The sequence below is a fragment of the Ixodes scapularis genome, unplaced genomic scaffold (genome assembly GCF_016920785.2).
Source record: "Ixodes scapularis isolate PalLabHiFi unplaced genomic scaffold, ASM1692078v2 PGA_scaffold6__148_contigs__length_123643588, whole genome shotgun sequence".
Classification (NCBI taxonomy): Eukaryota; Metazoa; Arthropoda; class Arachnida; order Ixodida; family Ixodidae; genus Ixodes; species Ixodes scapularis.
Genome location: NW_024609881.1, coordinates 102228243 through 102250408, shown reverse-complemented (window position 1 = coordinate 102250408; position 22166 = coordinate 102228243). Strand labels below are relative to the sequence as shown.

Here is a 22166-nt window from a genome sequence, read left to right as displayed (position 1 = left end):
AAAATACAGTTTTTTTAGCTCGTGTTGTGTAAATGTCATACCTGGGTGCATAGAAATCGCACACATACACAAATTAAGTACTTGAAGTATGCAGACATCAAACTAACGCAAAGGTGAGTTCTGAATCAACGAAGCAACGAGAGTTGTAATAACGGGAACGTTTGTACAAGATGCTATTATCTTAATGTAATGTAAATTATTATCGCGCAGCAATTTCAGAAAGGTATATAAATTGAAAGTGCCCCCTTGTTGGTAGAGCATTGGCATTATTTTTAAATGGAGCAAAGAAAGCTAGAGATTCGAAAACTGACAGTTTTCATAATTCGGGCGGTCAAACTTCGAACTACAATAAAGTAAGTAGATGGAAAACTGACAGTGTAGACCGACTCGCTTGTTACTGATAGGGACAAGGAAGTAGATTGTTGGTGGTGGGATGGGTTATTTCCCTGCTATTGATTCGGATTTTTACGTGTTTAGAATTTCCAAAAGTAGTTTAATACAATTGCTAGTATAACTCTAAGGGTTCAATAGCAAACGTTTGCAATGAATGCAAAACAGAGTGAAGATTCGTTTTAAGCTTAACTAAGAAATAAAAAAAAAACAAGAAACACTGAACAAACAAAACGCGAAACTAGAGCAAAGCAATTTTTATAAAGGTGCTATTTTCAGTACCGAACACATATATTAGCGTCGTTGTTTTAAGGATGAGCAAGGCGTAATGAAACAGGAGTTTATTTTTTTAGTAGAAAAATGAGCATACCGAAGGATTTTGTGTTCTGAGTCTCACAACCTTCTCCATATCTTCAGCAAATATTTTCATGGTGAAAGTCCCCATTACTTTATTCAGCCAAAAGAAGGGTTTCATGAAATTTCCGAAAGTTGTCGTGCATTCTGACAAAAGATAGAAACACATTAACAAATGTTCTACTCTCAAGTCGGTAAAGTTTGAAATGCAGGAGTCTTAGTTTAAGTTGTGTTAAATAGCGAGAAGCAGAGCACTGCTGCAGAGAACAAGGTAACGTGTGACAAAATTTGTTTGAGACTGAAGAAAAAGAATTACGTGCAATCGCGTGTAAAGGGCCTTTCATCATTCCGGGAATGACGCCATCGGCTTTGATATAGAACGGACATTTCCTGTTGTGCTGTAAGTCGGTATCCATCCCGAAGGCGGCCCGACATGCGAAGTCCATTGAAAGAGCTTGGAACGCGTCATTCATTGATTCCTGCCTTCCATCATTGGCAAGTTTACGCACTATATTCATGAAGATGTCCCCTTGCTCAACGAGGTGTGGCATCATCTGCAAATTGAAAAAGACGGCAAGTCAGTAACCGTCTCTAAGCGAATGATAGATGGCGCCTCCGCTAAGTGTTGGGGTGCTGGTAAGATAGATATAATGAAGGCCGAAATAAATACAAGATGGATGCCAATGGTAATATGTCATTAAAAGAAGAGTTTTTGCCGAGCGCGAGGTTGGCGGGCTGGTGCCTTTTGGACATTCCACTCCTTTCTTGCAATGCTTAGCATTTTCTTCTGTACTTTAAGATAGTGGTTCTTGTAGTGTCGACATTTCTAATGCAGCGGACACTTACTTGGTATTTGCCGTAATTGTAAGAAACCTAGGATTCATTCCATTAAGTCACCTGTTTAAGTTTGTACGAAGAGAACTCCCTTGATGAGACACTTCGAAGAAATCGCCATTGGGGATCCTTGGCATGAATCATAGACTGTCCGAGAAACGAATGCTCCTGATCCGTCATCATTGTAATCTGTAAGAGCAGTTGTACTATGTATTCCTCTGCAGATTTCCACATGAGAAAGCGTTCCGAAAACCAAATCAACTGTTATATAATTTTTAACGTCCTTTTGAGTCGTGAGACTTTAGTGAAAGTTATAGTCTAGATATATTTGGGAAAGTAATAAAAAAAAACGTACCCGGCGTAAACTTATAGCTACAAAAAATAATAAAAAACTCGTTATTCCTTAAAAAACGCCACCATGTCAACACGTGTTTCTATTCGTTTTCTCCGTTGAAATGAGTCTAATGCGATGTTTTCCTTTGGTAAAAACTATATGACTGTGTACAATTGCGATTTTACACGTAATAGGTACAGGTGTTGTCTGCCGACATTTTTGATCTGGCTACTAATGTGGACATTCGCGTTATTTGACAATGTTTCACAATCTAAACATACAAAAATAATATGAGGACACGTCAAGTAAAATTGCGTTTTCATATCTGATAGTGCCGTGAGTTAAATTAAAAAGTCGAAAGATACATACATTCTAGTAAAACGTATTTAATGTTCCAGAGCCAGCTTGTAGTGGTTTATTTAAATTCATTAAAGAATATGTAACTTGTTTACGTAAAATTGAATGAGATTTGGTTGATTTGTGTTATTGCGCAAGAAATGTCAATTCAATTAAGTTATGTAATGTTGAAAGTGTACATGTATCATGTTGTGATATAATAATCTAAGGATATATAAAAAAATACTCCACAAAACGACACCTAATCTTAAAGGCAGCTCGGTCAATTCACGAAAAACAGCACCATATAGCAGCCCACACGGACAGCAAAGAGACAAGACAGAAGACACCCCCTTAGAGCGTTGACCGAACTCTGTCAGAAACATTAACTTCGTTCGATTTACTGGCACCTGCGGCACCGGTGCAGAAAAGTTCAGGGCGGCATATTTCCGATCTTATTTTAATACACATACCGGATGTACACCGCCCTAAACGGATTTCTGCACCCGTGTAAGAGATGCAAGGTAATCGAACCAAGCAACTGCTTTTTAAACGTAAACACTGCGCCAACAGCACAAGCATGTCACCAAGCCACCCGACCTAAAAATCCCCGTGAAGGCTAGTTGAATCGAGTAAATCTCGCTTAAAGGGGCGGTGCAACGATTTTATGATTAAAAGAATTTGCATCTCGTCACTTTTACGTTGTTTATCGTGTCCCAGAGGATAGAGAAAACACTCCCTTCATTAAAAATGTCGCGATTCCTCTGCATAATCGCAAAGCAAAAGTCGAGCTTTTTCCCCCACCTGCAGCCCCAAGTGGCAGCCGAAGGAACTACGGCGGAAAGATTATGTGACCTGGCTCGGCTCTAAGCTGCAGCATAGCGCCCGCTAATGTACGCAGAGAGAGGGAGGGGAAGCGTCCTCCGAGATAGCACACGGGAAGCTACACGGCACTCCGAATGGCGTCACTGGGAGTGCGACCAGGTGTGACCCTGAAAACTGGGAGTGAGTTGAGGGGTGCCCGAAATGCCAATCTTTATCTTTTTTTGCGCAACAACTAGGACACGCAGGCAAAATCGGTTTTCTGTTCTTTACTTCAGAAGTGTCAGGGGGCAACTTCCAGAAATCTTTGACCGAAGTCCGAAAATCGTTGCACCGCCCCTTTAAAGGTTGAATAAAATTTCAAACGCACACCAGAAGGAAGCGGCTGAGTCAATGAAAGCTGTCATGTATGACGAATGATGTGCAAACATAAACACAATAAAACTTGATTTCTTTTCGTTTCTTCTAGGTAGCCCAGAAATAGCGAAAACAACCCCACTAATATTCGCGGTCAATATAGCCTGTTTCGCGGTACATGCGTTCGCCATGGTGCGCTCGGGGAGAATTCGAAAACACGGGGCACGGGACGCCCACAATAGGTTAATCTCATTTGTTGAGACGTACAGTGCTCAGTCTCTCTGCTCGGGTTGGCAACGATAGCTGTACTGACTTTAATTTTTGTTTGTTTTTCTGATTGCGCGCGCGTAAGCCTCTGTAGCGCCGACGCCTGAAGACAGCAGAGACTGCTTCGATGCCTCGGACGCTGGCGCCACGCGGAATGGCGTGGTAGATCACGTGACACTTCGGACACTTTGTGCCACGTGACCAAAGCAGGACACCACTTTGCGAGCTACATCGGCGTACTACTGGTAAATATTGCCTACAATAATGGCGTAAAGTTTGATTTCGCGAAAGTGCGACCCGATTCAACGTTGCACCATTGACTCATTCCATTGTTGAACCACAATTCAGCCTACATATGAGCCAGCATAGGACCATTACTCATGTCATGGTTCGACCGCGATTTAGCCACCGCTTCTACCAAGGTTGGGCCACTAAAGAACCACTAAGCCATCATTGAACTACCGTCGGCTGTGCGTTTAACAACCAATATTGACATCCAAGTTTAATCATTGGCTTATTCAGTATTGGCTCCCAAACCTATCCACTGGCTATATAAATTCCGTCATCCTTCCTTAACCACGGGCTGCACTATTGCCGGCAGTCATTTTGAGCAGACATGCCACTGAACACGAGAAACACCCGAAAAGAAAACTGAAGTAAACAAGCCACATGTGCCGTTTATTATTATTTGCTTCCGTCAGCCCAATAGTTTTACGTATATGCACGCATTTTGTCATGGATGAGAAAGTCTCATGTCAATATTATATACAGTAAAATATAGAAATATGCGATGCAAATTAACGAGCAGAAGGAACGCTCAATAAATATATTTATTAAAAAAAATATAGATTGAAGAAAAATATATAAATCAGTGCAACCCACTCTGTGGAGGTCGGCGCGCCTTTTCTCTCTTGTCTTTGATCTCCAGAATCGTACACCCTGCCTCTGCTCGTATATGGTATCCTGGTATACAGAAAGAAATCTGGCAGAGGTTGTTAAAAGCCGCGTGTCAAAATTATAAGAAAAAAATACGGTAATAAATTCAATGTATACTAAATAAGAAAAAAATCTGAAAGCGCTGGTATTGCCCTGTATCCATAGATTGTCACACAATCTCGCGAAGTTGGTCGGCCAGTTTGTCATTTCCTTGGTATTCACAGCACCACTGAAGCTATCTAGCGTATGCCCCCAAGTAAGCAAGAATACAGTCAAGGAGGGCATGTTCACAGAAAATATGCGGACAAATACGTCGAATGCGCCGGATCGGTAGTCTGCGAAATATCAACGACATGCGGGTGATTCTACATAGTGCGGACAGGCAGGTGCATTCATGTAAGTGTGCGACAGCGTCAACTTTCTATAAAGCGGTCTCCTTGGGGAAACTTGGCCGTCCACTATGATGAGAGGCCATGTGGTTCTGTACTAGATTAAACACAAATTTCGGACAAATATGACAACAAAAAATTAAAAAAATAACTTTTTTTTTACGATGCGTACACATTCAAGGGAAAGGAGTGTGACGGCAGCCTCAGTGCGTCGTCCCTCGTTTGTTTTTCAGATAAGTAGTTCAGATTCATCTTGAGTGAGGTATAGTTGAGTGTGCATATATGTTCGCGATTTTCACATAAAATTCAGTTACCAGCAGCGCCCCGTTTGTTCACTTCTACTTCTTTGTGCTTATTTTGCCCCTTTTAAGCTTAACAATTACATACCAGCTTGTCCGCTTGCACGTTCTGTTACAATTTCTATTTATCCTCCCTCCCTAAAAAACGAATGGCGATCGTACGCCATGCAAATAAACGGTGTATGTCAAAAGAATATGCCCGTCTGTGCGTCGCACCCCTTTCTGTTTTATTTTTCTTACAACGTGTAAGCTAACTGTTTGTTATAGGTTTTCAAGAGAGCTCATTTAGTGAGTCCAAATGCATCGCTTCTCAAAAAGCTGGTCGCCGTGGTTTCCTCCCGGTACGAGAGCATCCCATTGCTCAACAGCGCGGAGCCGTTTTAGCAGCGCACCTTTTGGATCCGTGCAGTGCCGCCTGGCTCGCTTCAGCGGGGTCTCAGTCTGACCGCGATCCTAGCACGCGTCTGCGCAGAAACGGACGCATCTGCCGCTTCTGGTCGATTCTCTTCAAGTTTCAGCGTGCTTTTCGCTTGTGGAGGGTTGCATGTTCATTAACAATGAAGACAAAGACCGCGGCCTTGTCTTCCAGGTATTGATCATGCACAACTCTTACTAAGCGCTGTGGCTCAAACTCTAACCTGCGAAGAGTACAAGTTCGTCTGCTTCACAAACAGGGGTTGCGATGATGTCAGAACGACGAGCTCTTATTGGCTGATTAAGGAAAACAGCGGGTAGACCTCAAGTCATCTGGAGCATTGAGGTTTACCCCATATCCTTTCATTTAAAGCCAATCAAAGCTCGGCGGGGTTTCGATGTCGCCGCAACCGCTGCGCAAAAAGCAGACGAGTTGCTCTCCGCATAAAGTTTCACTAAGGCCCAGGGAATTGCAAACAATCAAAGAAATTTCCGGCGTTTCTAACGCTAGAGAACAAATTAGGCGCCGTACGCACCAGTAACTGTGGACGTTACGAGTCATGCGCGAAAGTACGCCCAGTGCTCGTGATTTTACGCATGACGTGCCAATATTTATATGGACGGCCAATATTTACCAGCTTATGCGGAGAACAAGTTGTGTGCTTCTTGCGCATTAGTTGCCTTGACGTCAGAAAGGCACAGAGCTCTGATTGGATTAGACTGGAAGGGTAGGGGCTACACTTCAATGCTAGATGCATTGAGGTCTGTCCACTATTTTTTTTTAATTAGCCAATCCGAACTCGGCCTTCCGACATCACCGCAATTAACCCCTTTGCAAGAAGGAGACGGACTTTCGCTCTGCACATGTTATAACCTACTTGCTTTGTTGACGCACCGAGGATGCTGGGAAGACAACAGTTGCCATTTTATGTCAGCGCTTTAGCAATGTTGACAAGCCAATGAGACTGACAGGTCAACATTGGCAATTTTTTCCAACTGTCCTTTCAACCCTGACAAGTCGATGGTACTGACAGGTCAACATTGGCCATTTTGTGCCACTGTCCTTTCAATGGTTGATAACTCAATAGTACTGACAGGCCAACATCCGCCATGTTAGGCCGATGCTTTACCAATATTGGCAAGCGAAGGGTAGTGACAAGCCAACATTTGCCATTTTATGCCGATGTTTCTCCAAATTAGCCAAGCCAATTGAATTTAGAGCCAACATTGCCCATTTAATGTCATTGTTTATTCAACATTAGCCCGCCAATCTGACTGATAGGCCGACATCGTCCATTTTATGCCATTGTTCAACTAATTTTGATACGCCAAAGAAACTGACAGTACGACTTTCACCAGTTTATGCGAGTTTTCTTCCACTATTGGTTTTCCAATAGAGAAGCTTTGCCATCATTGGAAAGCTTATACAATGGCAAAGCCAATATTGGTAAGCTAGGAGCTCAACTGGACCATAATTGATTCCTATGTTGCGAGTAAAAATCAATTATTGTTCCGACAGCGTGTGCTGCTCAGGGATGGGGGGGGGGGGGGGAGGGGGAGGGGGGGCGGGGGGCAGGATGCCTTGTTTTTTTTTTTTTAGCTCGACACAGAAGTTGAGCACCACAGGCGTTAAAAGCGAGATTTCACAATGATTAATTTTAGAGAGGCCCTTAGGCGCACGTTTCAGCGTACAGCGGCGTCGCCATCGCCGTCGGCGCAACCACCCCGCTAAATTTAGCGGGAAATTAAATTGGTGTCGAGGTCACGTGACGTCGATTTCCCAGCTAAATCTAGCAGAGAAACTGAATTTGTTCACGGGTGACCTTACACAAAGTCATGTTACGTCATTTTCTCCCTATATTTTGCGGGGCAACTGAATTGGTGTGGATGTCACGTGGCTTCAATTTTTCAACTGAATTTACCTGGGAAACTGGGGGAGAAGGGGAGGGTATGGAAAAGGAGGAGGGGAGGGTACGGAGGAAGAGGATGGGAGGGTGCGCAGGAGGAGGAGAGGGTACAGAAGAGGAGGAGGGAAAGGTACGGAGGAGACGGATGGGACGAGGAGAATGGGAGAGGAAGAAAGAAGAAGGGCGAGGAGAGGAAAAGGGGAGGAGGAAGATGAAAGGAGGAGGAGGAGGAAGGCAGAAGAAGGAGGGGAGGAGGAGAAGGAGGGTGACGAGAGAGGAGGCGCATGAGAAAATGAGGAGAAGGAGATGGAGGGGGATGAGGAGAGAAGAAGAGGAGGAGGAGACAAGGAGGGGAGGGTACGACGAGGAGGAGGGACATACGCTCCCCTCTTCTTCCTCAAAAAGATACGCTCTAATTTCGCATTACAGAGAATTGTGAACGACCTTCATTTCTTAGCTGCGTATAAAATGTAGACTCCTCCCACAGTAGTTTTCAAAGTGAAATATCCCGTTAACTCGAAACTGTCGGAACTGAACCGTTGTGACTGCCTGAAGCCGAGCAGGTTGGTTATTCATGCTTGTGAGATATGCCAGCTGAACGAAGGAAGAAATATACAAGACATAGGGAGATACACGGAACATACACATGCACTTCGCTGGTGAACTCATGCAGTCCGCTCAACTGAACACAGCTAGTCTTTATAGAGAAAATAACATCCCTGAAAAATTTATTTTTTTATATATTTTTCAAGCCGATTTATTATGGCGTCACGAGACTACCCAATCAATATTTTGCTAAGGAGCCAAATATATTTTTAATCGAGCCAAAAATCTCAGCAGCTCGAAACCAAAACCGAAACACGAGCACGGAAGCTCATTGCCGAAAGCCATGTGTCTACACCACACCGCGTTTTTGTTTCTCCTCGTCACCGGCGTGTGAAGCACACGACGACAACAACGGAGTTGCGTGTACCGTTTGTCGTGCGATTGTTTTGCGCTTATATCCCTTCCACTTGATCTTCTGCGCTTGTGGATGGATTGACCTGTACCCCGAATGATAGTTCCGAACTAACGGCCCCATGTCCGTCGCAACGTTGGTCTGTTTTGCGACGCCATCGCGTCGTCCAGCCAGCGGTACGTCGCCATATTGGAAATAACGTCTACAAATGCTGCTTGTGGTCTGTGCAACACTTTTTTTTATCAGTGTATTTCCAGACTCATGGAGGCTACAAAAATGCGGTTCGTATTCTTTGATATTTTTTAATATTGATCATGTCGCTTTGATGACCCACGAGTGTGAGTATATTTGGTACAGATAGTTTGAATACCACGTGACCATGTAAAAAAGAGTGATCGCGACAGAAACAGCCCAATTCTCGACCGGCGCTTTTCGGGCGGAAAGAAAACTAATTTCGTGCAGCAAATTGTGTTTTGGGTTTACTGGACTCTTTTAGGTCATGTTCAAATAAAAACCTCGGCGAGTATAAATACGATGTCAGTGTCCCATTAAATGGAAACGAGCAATGACCGTTGTACACAGTTAAGAGGAAATTAAGGAAAATACTTAAACAAAACTAAAATGAAGTCTTCATTTTTTCACTCCGCCAAATATACCCTGATAGAGCATTTCTAATATCAGAGATAGTCAGATAATAAATATTAGAAGGCGATTCTAGTGTAGAAAGTGAAACTGAAAAGTAATTCATCTCACCGCGGCCGAGTTTTGCTTTTTTTTTTTTCTAGACTCACCCCACGGTTCACGAAGTTTTTGAAGTTCGAGACGAAGACGTAATTCAAGAAATCAAGGTCCTTAACCACGAGGGTGGGAACATCGCCGTTGTAAAAGCTGAAAAAAAAATATTACGATATTTAAAACTTCCTACACAAGAATCGGGAAATCGCTGTGTAAAATGTTATGATTTTAAAACAGTGTAGTATTAATTTATATACACTAACCTATATAAGTATTAAAACATCAGAATAAATCTAGTACATAAGAAGACACATAGTGTTTATTACCTTAAACATAACCTCTAGAAGTTTCGCGCTTTTGAGCCACCGTGCTTACCCAAATATATCGCCGTATTTTGCGCACCATTGTTCCAAAGCATTGCTCCGGTCCTGTATTAAAACACAGTAAATTCATTACAATATAATTGTTTGAACATTTAACGCAAATGTAAAATTCTAGGTACTGTATGCTCTCATTATCTCAAAGCTAGCATCTGAAAAATATGTGAGGAAGATAATGCCCATATTGGAGCAAGTAAATCACATAACTCTAAACAAATAAGGCATTGACATGAACAAATATATCATCAACAATTTTACACTATGTAAAAAAAATAAAACCAGAAATTATCACAAAGACAGAAATCTTACCTTTCCTCGGCAGACGCTACAGTGTCGAAGCAGAGGTAAGAATAGAGTAACCATTGTCAAAGCAACGATACGATATGAAGCTAGTTATTCAGTTGTTATAAACATATCTTAGAAAACGTTCGCCAGATAATAGAAAGAACAAAAACAACTTTCCATCGCCAAACGTGCAATCTCAGCCCAAATGTAAAGCTAGTGGAACACATGCCAAGGATTAAAAGCTAACCACAGACTTAATCAAATGTTTAAATTTTTTCCTTAACTTTTTAAAGGAAAACGGGAATTTTGCACTGGTGTTAACACCATTAATACCCATTTATTCGTGGACTCCGTCGCCGAATTTTTTCAATTCAAAGTGACCCAAAATAGCTAATAATATCTAAATATCATAACGGTTATTTTTTTTTTTATCTCGCATTTGATTCGGGCCGTTAGAAATACTTATCGTCGTAGGCTGAGCGTATAAAAACACATAAAAATTAGTTTATTCCAAAACAAGGTGTACATTTTGGTGGTACTCCTTCAGATTTCCCCAGATAATGTTCGGTTCAGGTCCAGGTATACCGAGACTGCTGAAGTACTCAAAGGTTTTCTTTCTCCACCTAACGGAAAAAAAATGCCGTTAGTTTTCTTTTGAAGACCGGGTCTATCGCGTGCCTCACGCGTATACATAAAAAAAAAAGCCGTTAGCTACCACAACAACAAAAAAAAAGGTTTATTCTTGTTCTGAATTATTGTTTTTTTTTATTATTGAGTGCGTGCGAAAACTAAAGGGAGCGCGGCGCTCCGTTTCAGCAGCAAAGATTCTTTGATAAATTCAAGATTTGCGTTGCTTACAAATACCGCCAACTATATCGTTCTGCAAACGCGCAAAACAAGAGAATCAAAGTTTTAGAAATATTCTTTACTTTATGATGCAGGTTATCAAAACAACACGGTAATAAATTATTCATAAAATTTTTTGGGAACAACATTAAAAGTAGTTACTTTACAAGCTGCTCGTAAGATAAAATTGGCGTATTCAATATCCAGAAAGCGTTATATTACTCTATTAGCAGCTTCTATAGAAATCCCAATTCATTACAAATTAGTAAAACAGAAATAAGCCATTGTAATCCTATTTCTCTGCAGAAAACAATCTTGACAAGGCTTGTTTAATTTCACAGTCCTATACACAACTTAGATTCCCAAACAAAAAAAAGCTCTTTTACGAACCAAATATTGTCATGGCACATCGTTTAATATTCTTAAGAAGAAGTTTGTTTAGCAAAGAATAGCAGAGGGCCACATTGTCCTATATTTATTTTAGTGTGCAATTTCCATAATATAACAATTTTTATAGTAAAAAAACCCCGCCAAATGCTTGTTATATCACAAAGCGTGCAAAACCCAAGATAATTCTGCTTTTGGGAATAGGACTTGAAAAAATGCCCAAGTAAAGACAGGGTTGTTGTTTTAGCCGCCTCCAACTTAGATTTATTTTGATCCAAATAAAACTAATGTACTTCTAGAGTAGGCATATATCGCAAGAAATCACTTGCTTTGAAATAAACAATTCGAGAATTGTGCCTGTTTACATGTCTAGTGGTTCTAACGTAAAGACATCACTCGTAAAAATAGTATTTCAAATAACCAACCACGGCGTAAATATTTGTTTACCTGAGCAGAAAAATCACTAAAATGGCGCTCAATGTGCAGAAGATTGCAAGCACATACATCCTCGAGGACTGCAGTATGACAAAGAAACCAGCTTAAGTTGCGTTGTTTCTCTTTCGACTGAAGTAGAAACGCTGCTAGAACCTAATGTTTTTCAAGGGACGTTATTAAGCCGGTTTAGTAATGACGCACATAATAACTTTAATACCAATGAACAACAAAACTTGAAACTCAGTGTTAATATCCTGCCGATGCTGGCACGTGTTTCTGTGACGTCAAAAGGCTCTCGGAATGTTCTGTTTATTTTGCAGCATACCATGAACATGTGCAGCGATAAATCACGCCACCAGAGCATGCCAGAAGACAGCAGATGTGACCGAACAATCTGCCCTGCCGTAACGTAAACAAGAGCAATTTCTGGGAAACTAGTCCCTTTCGTTTTTTTCTGTCTCTCAGTTCACAGCCTTTCCATCTGAATCTCGCGGATTTGTAATCTAGTCTCAAGTTATGAAGCGGGCGCCTCTGCTCATTGTTAAAACAGAACCAGTGATTTAATTGTTTACGAATCTTCAACAAACTTAGTATAATCGAGTGGTTCCTCTCTAGCTACCGCTATTGTTTATGAAGTTATTTGATTAGAGGGGTCCTTCCAACTTTACACTCATTTCAGCACCTATAATGACAGTTGTAGAAAACAAAACAGCGGCCATATTTCAAGTTCAAAGCATTGTGTAAATTTGCGTTGAAGGTGGTATGCAACACATGTGCACCAACTGAAACACCACATTCCCTATCAACAGCTGCCGTTGTGACTGCCGCGATTACTGCACGACATGGAAAAATAAGTACATTTACAAAACTTTATTTTAAATAGGTTAGTTTGGTTACCCTGAACTTCGCTTGAAGCTTCCAAATGTGCACTGAAACAAAAACGTCCATTAAACTACTCTATTCGCGCTCCTCAACTCCACCACCATGGATAAATCTCGGAAAGCTACGAATGCGTAATTGGCTGCAACGGCTGTTACTGGCACCGAGGCAATTTCAATGACTGCTGCATACTCAATGGACGCCGTCCAGTCACACAATAATACTTTTTTTTAATAACATAAGCATTACTCATCAAACTTTCCTTCCTCGTTTTTTGTATTGTTTTCGTTGGTTTACTTTCGTATGACCTGAATGGTCAACATTTTCCTCATATAATTAACGGTACGTGAATCCAAAATAAATGGCCAGTAAATATTTCGTAAGCCATTTAGGAAGAAAATTATGGCCTTCGATTCGTTTGAAAATTTACCATGCACACCAACAAACATCGCTGAACTCTTGACCCAAATATTAGCCCAAAGTATTTTTTGCGAAGTTACTGAATTTAAAATTGCGGCCTTCACCGTGCTCAAGTCTCTACCCACAACAAAAAGTAATTGACGGCAGAGGCAGGCAGGGGTTCGCTATTTAGATTTAAAAATTTGTTTCTAATTGATCACAAATAGTTTCATTGTGTCAAGTGAATGTTATTTGCGAGCTCCCTCCAGCAGCGGGGCACGAAAGAAATGTTCGGCATTGTTTATGTTTTAACCACCTGCTCTACCTGTGAGACTGCCGGCCAGTGATGTCACGGCATTCAGAAGCATGGCTGTTTTTGAATGTTGGTTTTGTCATCGTTTTCATTTACTGATTTCACGATACTCATTCATCAAGGAGCTTTATTTGCCATTTCGATACATAAATGGAGGAAACAAGAAAAAAAACTGCGAGAACAGCTTGACAGGGCCCCTTGCTCCCTTTCTAGTGGCATCTACAGAAATCAAAGCAAAACAACAGCAAAAACACTGAGAAAACCAACATAACAAAGTAAAATGCACAAATGAAACAGTTCTCATAAATTGATTCATTCTTTTTCGCCCCACATTAGGTCAGTTTGTGATTCCTGAATTGCAATAGAATTAATATTATTAATTTTATTAGCGTGTTCTATCAAGTAGGAAATGCTATTTGAGTTATTGGATTGAATAGTTTTTGGGACACAGTGGCCCAGACCAATGTCCCGCCGACCAAGTTGGGTAAGAAGTAGCATTTTCTTTTAGCTCCCCAGGTTTTACCAGGCTTTTCCTATTTCATTTATTTTCTAACTTAAAACTGGTCGCGAGTCTATACTTGCACATGTTGTAAACGGAAAGTATACTATTTTTATGAACAGACCCTGGGTGCTAGAGTCGTAAGAAACATTCTCAATTAGTCGCACATATTATTTTTTTATTTTTTTTTGCTTTGCAATATGAACATTTTTTGGAGATTTGTGCGGCTGGTTGTGCCCGAAACTAGATAAAAACAATTCTGGCGAGAAAGAAATAAAGTCTGGTATAAAAGAAGCTTAATATTTATCTGTAGAATAAAACGGTTACAAGACAGTAGTTCAATGACCTTTGACAACCTAGTGCCTAAATCATTTACAGGATTTTCCCAAGATAACTACTGGATGGAAATTATACCTAAACTCTTAAAATTATCCACAATATCGATATCATTTGCACTTAAGGCAAGGGTGTTAGTTGAAGAAACATTTTTTTTAGGCTAAAAAACAATTGTCTTCGTCTTACTCGCATTGATGTTTAGCGCGTAACCTGAGGACCATTTTTGCAACGCTGTTAAGGTCACGTTTGCGCAGTTGATTAGCTCGTCGCCAGTCTCGCGAGAAAGTGAAGAGGCTCGTGTCGTCCGCGTGTATTACGAATTTTGTCAGTTAATTTATTTTTGACAATATCATTAATATATATATTAAACAGTAATGGCCCTAAGTTGCCTCCTTGTAATACACCGGAGATAATTGTATTTGCTAAAGACGCAAAAACATTAAAATGAACAAACAGTTTACGGTGATCTAGATATGATTTACGTAACAAAAATGCTTGACCTCGAATTCCGTAGGTATCGAGTTCTTTTAGCAGTAAATTGTGATTTTTAAAATCAATTGCCTTTGTAAAATCTACAAAAATGATAAGAGACGATTTCTTTCTCTCTGAACTTCGTAAAATGAATCATTTTTGTTCAAGCAATACAAGTTCCGTAGACCGATTTTTCCGAAAGCCGAACTGAGCAACAGTAATTATTTTATGCTTATCCAAATACTGAGATACACCAATATGTATAATTTTTCTTAAGCTCTTTCACAATACCGGAAGGACAGGGATAGGCCTGTAATAGACCATTTACGAAAGTCAGCGCCTCTGGTGTCGGTTGCGCGAACTTGACGAAATCCGCCATTACTGCGTCGTCAAGCATCAGGAGGCGGTTGAACATGAACCATTCCGCTGCGTTCGGCAGTGGTGATTGCGTTTGACATGCCAACCCATTGCTGCGTCCCTCAATGCACCCAAAGATGGCCAAACGATAAAAAACAAAAGAAAAGGTGAGCCTTTTTTTCACGTTAAAAGCACCAGCATTCGGAGAAATCGGGTCATGCAGATCCGCGCGGAGTGAGCGACGATTGCATTTGGCCTGTGCACTGCTGCCTCAACGCTTTTCGAAGCTTCCAGCGCGTGTTCACCGCTTCGGAGTGTAAATTTAGCACAAATAAAAATAACCTATAGAAAATAACCCCCGTCCAGGTGACATCGTTTGGAAATGCGTTTGAACTGCACGAGTAATCGTACGATGAATCCAGTAGCTGCGAGCGACTCCTGACTACTTTTCCGAGTTGATTTCTGACAACGTTGCGTTGTGGTGTCCGATCAGAACTTGTGTGAAGTTTCCTAGTAGGTACGGGCACGTAGCTTCGGATAATACCTTGTCCGCACAAGCACTCGCGCAAAAAAAAAAAAAAAGAAAAAAAAGAACGAACGCTAGGAATGCTCGCACGTCACGACATTACATGGAATTCGATACAACATTGTCTTACGTTCACGACATCGGCATCGCATGGTTGCTCTTGCTAGCATGGAGAGGTGTACTTCATCTCTTTAATGCCTGTACCGGAAGCTCGTGCTGCAACTTCTAAACATGTTTTCAAGCGCGCGCCCGTAGCGGTATCGGGCCTCCGAGAACGATCTGCTTTCCTCGTTCCCGCAACGCTCTGCTAGAGCTGCTCTTCAAGTGCTTTGACCACATTACCTCGTAACTTTGTCCGTGAGCATAGAACTCACCCGATTACAAACCCAAAAGGCACAGCATGCCATAGAATACATCACACAGGACATTTGTCTGCCATAACATAAAGTATGGAATGAATGAACGATGTGGTTGTGGAGAATAACACTGGAGAGTAAAACAGACATGCGCGTGGGATGCATAGGAGAGTTGACTTCATTAAGGTCGTTTCAAGAGCTTGTAACAAAACAAATAGGGGAGAGACACACCTGAATCTTGACAGGAGGCTGTTTAAAAACAACCAGTAGAACAGCCCAACGGAAACAAGTTTCTATTGCAAAGTTCCGTCAGCATCGTTTAAGCTATACAACCACATTTGTATTCTAACCGCAATATTTACACTCCCAGATATCTTACTTTGGCTTTCCTCTGGCTCCTGAAGCAGCTCGCTTTCTTGAGCACCCTAGTGGTGCATCTGAAATAAACCTGCGTTCTTGTTTTCTTATGTTTATTGCGTAGATTGTACAGTGAAGAAACATATCATGTGTTCAGCCACAATGTTTTTTTAAATAAGTAAGAGGCATAATCTTAGCAGTGTTCCCTATGTGTGAGAAAAGACGCGTAATATATACGATTATCGTTTACTAAACGTCGGAAGCTTTTACTACGCCGAAAGTTGGGACTGGTTTGTCCTAACTTTTGAGCTAGCATGCTCGTGCTGATATTGGATATAGTTCACGCTCGCGGACACCGCGCACGCCAAACCGTAAACGTGAAACTTGCCAGCACAGAAAGCAATACAATCAAAACAGGCGCCTTTGCTAAAAAAATAAAAAAAAAAAAAAATGAAGCACGCCGTACAGAGGCGAAGTTCACCGGCACGACGCAACAGCGATTCGGTTTACCTCTCACCCCCGCCTCGTACTCTTTAGTCCGTACGCCACTGAGCCTCGCAACATTATCTCAAGCTGTGAGAAGTCAACGAGCCGGAAAATATTACATTTCGTTTCATCATGCATGAAGCCGAAGATGCGCGAGTATCTTAGGCCTCTTTTGGCGTTTCCTTGTGCACGGCGCTGCGGCAGACGGCACAAGTCCACCTGCACGTAAAAGACATGTTCACGGCGTGATGCGCGCGCTTGTAGCTTTGGGTTGGCTCACGCTTAGGTCTGAACGGGCGACAAGAAAGAACAGTGCTTACCTCAACACTTGAACCGACGCCAGATCAACGTAGGCCTCGGTGATGAACTTGTTGCTTCGGGCAACCTAGCGGCTCGATGCGAGTGCCGAGGCGCGGTACGCCTCTATCTTACATTTGATAAAGCTACGCGGAACTGCAGTGAGGTCAGTGCTCCACGGGGAAGGCCAAGTCACTCGTCCCTGAGGACCGTAGCCAAAGGTACCGGGAGTACTGCCACAAGCACCTGCCGTCGCTCGCTCCCGAAACGACAACGCAGTAATGGTGGCGGTTTCGGTGTCTCATGGTTGCTTGACTGACTTTTGTAAAGGGTCTATTCTCAATTTCGCAAGACTAAACAGCATATCCGGACTAGTAAAGAGAGGATTCATAAAATGCAGTTAGTTAAAGTAGCTTTGAAAATCGGCGGAGTACCCCCTTAAGTCCTACTGTAGTCGACACTACAGTCCAATAAAGTTAAATCAAGGACTTCCAGAAACTCATCATCACGGAGCGTTTAGTTTTTGTGAGGTCGCAACAAGTGGCTAGACCAATCAAGGGCACAACTTCGCAGGATCGCAGGGACGGTAAGGTACCGCCTTGCCGCACTGCTGCCGCGATGGCCTGCTCGTGAGTCGGGCACCACGCAAAAAGACCGAGACGCTGTTCATAAACAAGCCACCGTTTCGCTCACACGAGGCGTGGGCACTACGCCTGCACATAAACCAGATACGGGTGAGACACGCTGTCTACGCATGAGCCGTGGCGACGGCAGCGCCACCGCCGCCGAGTGCTGTCATAACCTGGGGGCGGTGTTTTACCTACGGCTGTCACATTAAAAATAAGCCGATGGCTTTCGCGTTGGATATGCTGGACGTCCGCTGTTACCACTGAGACAATAACCACACCCTGCCCCCCCCTCTCAAAATGCACTCCCTTTGATTGTTCGCATTGTGGAGCCAAGCCGCGTATACTCCTTGGACTGCTCTTGCACGAGTAGCCCGGACCCGTTCAGAACGCTGCTCGCAGCTGTGGCAAACACTGATCTTCTCCCTTAGCGGGCTGCATCTCCGGCACCGCGCTGCTTCTCCGAAGCTCCCGCCATGACTCCGCCCGTCGCTGAACCATGGACTACCGTGCGTTATTCTACAAAACCAACGAAAAGTCACCTCACCATCGTCATAAAGCTGACCGACGGGGTTTCCCTATCGGAACTTTAGTCTACCCACCTCACCGATGCCGTAACCGCCGCCGCCCACCTTACGCCATCGGAAGCGAAAGAGACGTATTTCAAAATCCGTGACGTGCAAAACGTCCTCATCGCCGACACCTACCGACCCTCGGCCCAGGAAAAGCTCCTGCAGACCACGAAACTCACCATTGCAAATCGCGACTACGCCGTTACCAGCTACCCCTCGGCCCCCACCAACTCCTGCAAGGGCGTCATCCACGGCGTCGCGTCTCTCACCGCCCCCGACGAGCTCATCGCCAACATCGAATCCAATGTCCCAGTACTCACCGCTCGCATGATGGGCAAGACCGAAACGGTACTCATCACCTTCGAAGGCACATACGTGCCCTATACTATATACTACCGCCGCCTCCAATTCCGGTGCCACCCACACAAGCCAAAATCTCAACAATGCCAAAACTGCCTCCAACTCGGCCACCGCGCGGAAGTCTGCCCCAAGAAAGGCAAGCTTACAGTATGCGACATCTGTTACCAGGAAAACATGACCTCGGACACCCTTCACAACTGCGTTCCTTACTGCGTCAATTGTAAAGAAGAGCACGCCTCCAAGGACCCGAACTGCCCCGCCAAAACGCAAGCCGATGCGCAAGCCACTCTCGCTGCCTACAAACGGCGAGTACAGCAGCGTCCCAAGGCAACAACCATCCCCAACACACTGCGCACCCCTCCTCCACCACCAAGACCGAAGGGTGGGAAAGCCTTGACCACTCCCAACCCGCCCCACCAACCAGCACCTCCTTCCGACAAGGTGCCCACTACCAACTCCAGACAGGAGAATTATCGCCTACCGCCCATCCCACGAGGCTCAACTCAGCAACATCGCAGGACCCGGAGTCTCAGCCGCAACAACAAGGTGAGAGAGCCACTCCGTTCCACATTACACCCGACACACGCATCCCGACCCAAATCCATACCCCAAGCCATTACTGCATCTGACACGTACAAACAAGCGCTTCTCGCTGCCAAGCGCACACCAACCACCCCAAACACAGTACAAGCGATAAACGTAGCACCAGAAAATCAACACATGGACACTTTACCTCCCCCCTCTCAACCCGTCACTCCCCAGGTCTCCATCGAACTCAAGCAAATCATGCTCGTTCTGAAAAACATTCAGGAGCGCCTGGCCGCTCTCGAGCAGGATGTAGCAGAACTGAAAGCACAGGGCCCTCAGCACCCAAAACGAAAAGCAGACGACCCCTACAACCCTGAAAGCAAAATCCCCCGTCAAAATATCGACACCTCATCAACTGATGACGAAACCAATATCTAAACAATCTATACACATCCTACAATGGAACTGCCGCAGCCTACAACGTAAACGAGCCAGTCTCACCCAATACCTCAACACGCTAGATCGCAAACCTGACGTCATCTTTCTTCAGGACACGCAGGGCACTCACAACCTTCCACAATACACACCCTACACCCAACCCAGCATCACTCAAACCGACCGCAGGCAAAACTCATATACCCCCACACTCGTCACGATATACATCTCTAAGGAACACCCGTCAATACAACTCAACACAACAGACATCAACACCGCTCACCAAGAGCACGTCATCATCGCCCTTCAACCCCGCAACTGCCCCAATCCCATCACAATCGTCAACGCGTACTGGCGACCGGGCCGCAAGGTCGCAAATCCCACTCCCTGGCTCACGAAACTCGTGGCAAACAACTCAGACCACGACATCCTCTTAGTCGGAGACTTCAACAGCCCCAATGTGTCCTGGGGTTACCCAAACACTCAACACAATGGGCGCCTCCTCGCACAAGCAACCGCCCAAGCGTCGATGACACTGGCCAACGACACTACACAACCCACCCGCACCGGTAACAGTGTAGAGCGCGATACCAATCCCGACCTGGCCTTCCATCACGGCCCATCCGTTGCTGTTCGTCAGATGCGGACCGCATCTGACGAACAGCTAGGCAGCGATCATCGCCTCATCCACCTCACACTGATCACCAACGTCAAATAGAAAGTACGTCGCAATACTGCTCGCATCACAAACTGGGATCACTTTCGCTACCATACCTCCAACAACCCCCCACCGACGGACGCTGATCCCAGAGCCTGGGCCAACCATCTCCTCCAGGCACAGAACAAATGCACCAAAGAAGCCCAAACCACAACCGCTACCCCGTACATTGACAACCATCTTCTCAACCTCTGGAAAACTAGGCGCAAATTGGTGAAAAAATGGAAGAAAACCAAGCACTCCAAACACCTAAAACACAAAATTCACAACATCACCAAAGAAGCCGAAACCTACGCAGAGCAACTCACCACCGAAAACTGGCTCCAACTTTGCGACTCCCTCAACGGCCAACTCGGCACCAAAAAAACGTGGCGCATCCTACGCACAATCCTCACACCCTCTCAACCTCGCGACCCCCTCACACGCATTATGCTCGCCAGCAAAATTACCTCGCACGACCTCGAGCAGCAACTCCGCGACACCTTCTTTCCACCACCAACCGACACATCACACACACCAGAACCTCCAACTCCTCCCCTCGACCCATGCGACATGGACGCCCCCTTCCCACTCAACGAACTAAAGCGGGCACTTGACTCTCTCAAACGAAACACATCACCTGGCGAAGATCAAATCACATATCAACTTCTCCGCAATCTCGACGACACACAACTCCAACAACTCCTAAACTACTTCAATAGTGTTTGGCAAACTGGCGACATACCAGCAGAATGGAAACACGCCATCATCACCATGATCCCCAAACCAAACAAAACCTCCGAAGTCAAGAACCTACGACCCATTTCTCTCACCTCGTGCACCGGCAAACTTTTTGAGAAGCTTGTTCTCACACGCCTCGAATGGCATCTCGAGCACGTGAAAGCCCTACCCTTTACACTCATTGGCTACCGCAAGAATATCTCCACACAAGACTGTCTCCTTCGGCTATACAATGACCTCCTCCAAGACAAAAGTACCACACAACTCCGCTCACTCCTAAGCCTGGACATCTACAAAGCCTTTGATAACGTCTCACATGACTCCATACTCAGTACCCTCAGAGAAACGCAGTGCGGCCCTCGAATGTATAACTACATCCGCAACTTTCTATCGAACCGCACGGCCGCCTTTAAAATTCCTGGACACATCTCCACACCTTTTCCGTTACACCAAGGAGTACCACAAGGCTCCATCCTCTCTCCCACCCTTTTTAATCTTGCCATGAGCAAACTTCCCGCACAACTCGACACCATCCCCCACCTCAAATTCTCCATTTACGCCGATGACGTTACCTTATGGACCAACACTGGCTCCCCCGGCCAGCAGGAAGAGACACTGCAACACGCTTGCGACACTGTCGCACGCTATGCCATTAGTATAGGTCTGGCCTGTTCTCCATCCAAATCGGAACTCCTCGTCATCTCCAACCGCAAAAACAATCCCGACAGGCAGCTGATCACCGTACACCTCGACGGCACTCCCATACCCCAACGCCCGCACATCAAGCTCTTAGGCCTCACCATCCAAAACAACGGTGCAAGCGATATCACCGTCTCCACCCTCTCCAAACAAATAAATCAAATCACACACATCCTCGGCCGCGTTTCCCGGCGCCACAGAGGCCTCAAAGAGAGCGACATGAGACGAGCCATCGAAGCTCTCATCTACTCTCTCGTACTCTACCATATCCCCTACACCCCACTCACTGCCCGTCAACTCAAACACCTCCAGACACAGCTCCGCAAACCCACCCGCCTTGCTCTCGGCGTGCCACAGTACGCTCCCCTAGAGCACTTACAACAGATGGACCCCTTCAACACACTCGAGGAGCGAGTCGACTTGCACCGACTGGGTCAACAGCAACGCCTAACCACGTCTCTGCAGGGTCGCTACATTCTCAATTCTCTCGGTTACGACACCCTGCACCTCCCTCCCATCGAAACAACCACACCTCCCTGGGATACCATACCCCAAATCACCGCACTC

At 44.5% G+C, this 22166-nt stretch overlaps 1 protein-coding gene across 1 annotated transcript in view; it reads right to left on the bottom strand.

The window, feature by feature from the left end:
- LOC115309334 (cytochrome P450 3A17) overlaps window positions 1-22166 on the bottom strand; it is a 74688-nt gene that overhangs the window by 14964 nt on the left and 37558 nt on the right. Inside the window, exons 4-7 of the mRNA XM_040221241.3 lie at window positions 9389-9485; window positions 1642-1767; window positions 1061-1298; window positions 761-891 (exon numbers count right to left, since the gene is read on the bottom strand). Of these exons, the coding sequence (XP_040077175.3) occupies window positions 761-891; window positions 1061-1298; window positions 1642-1767; window positions 9389-9485 (592 nt within the window). The remainder of the gene's footprint in view (window positions 1-760; window positions 892-1060; window positions 1299-1641; window positions 1768-9388; window positions 9486-22166) is intronic.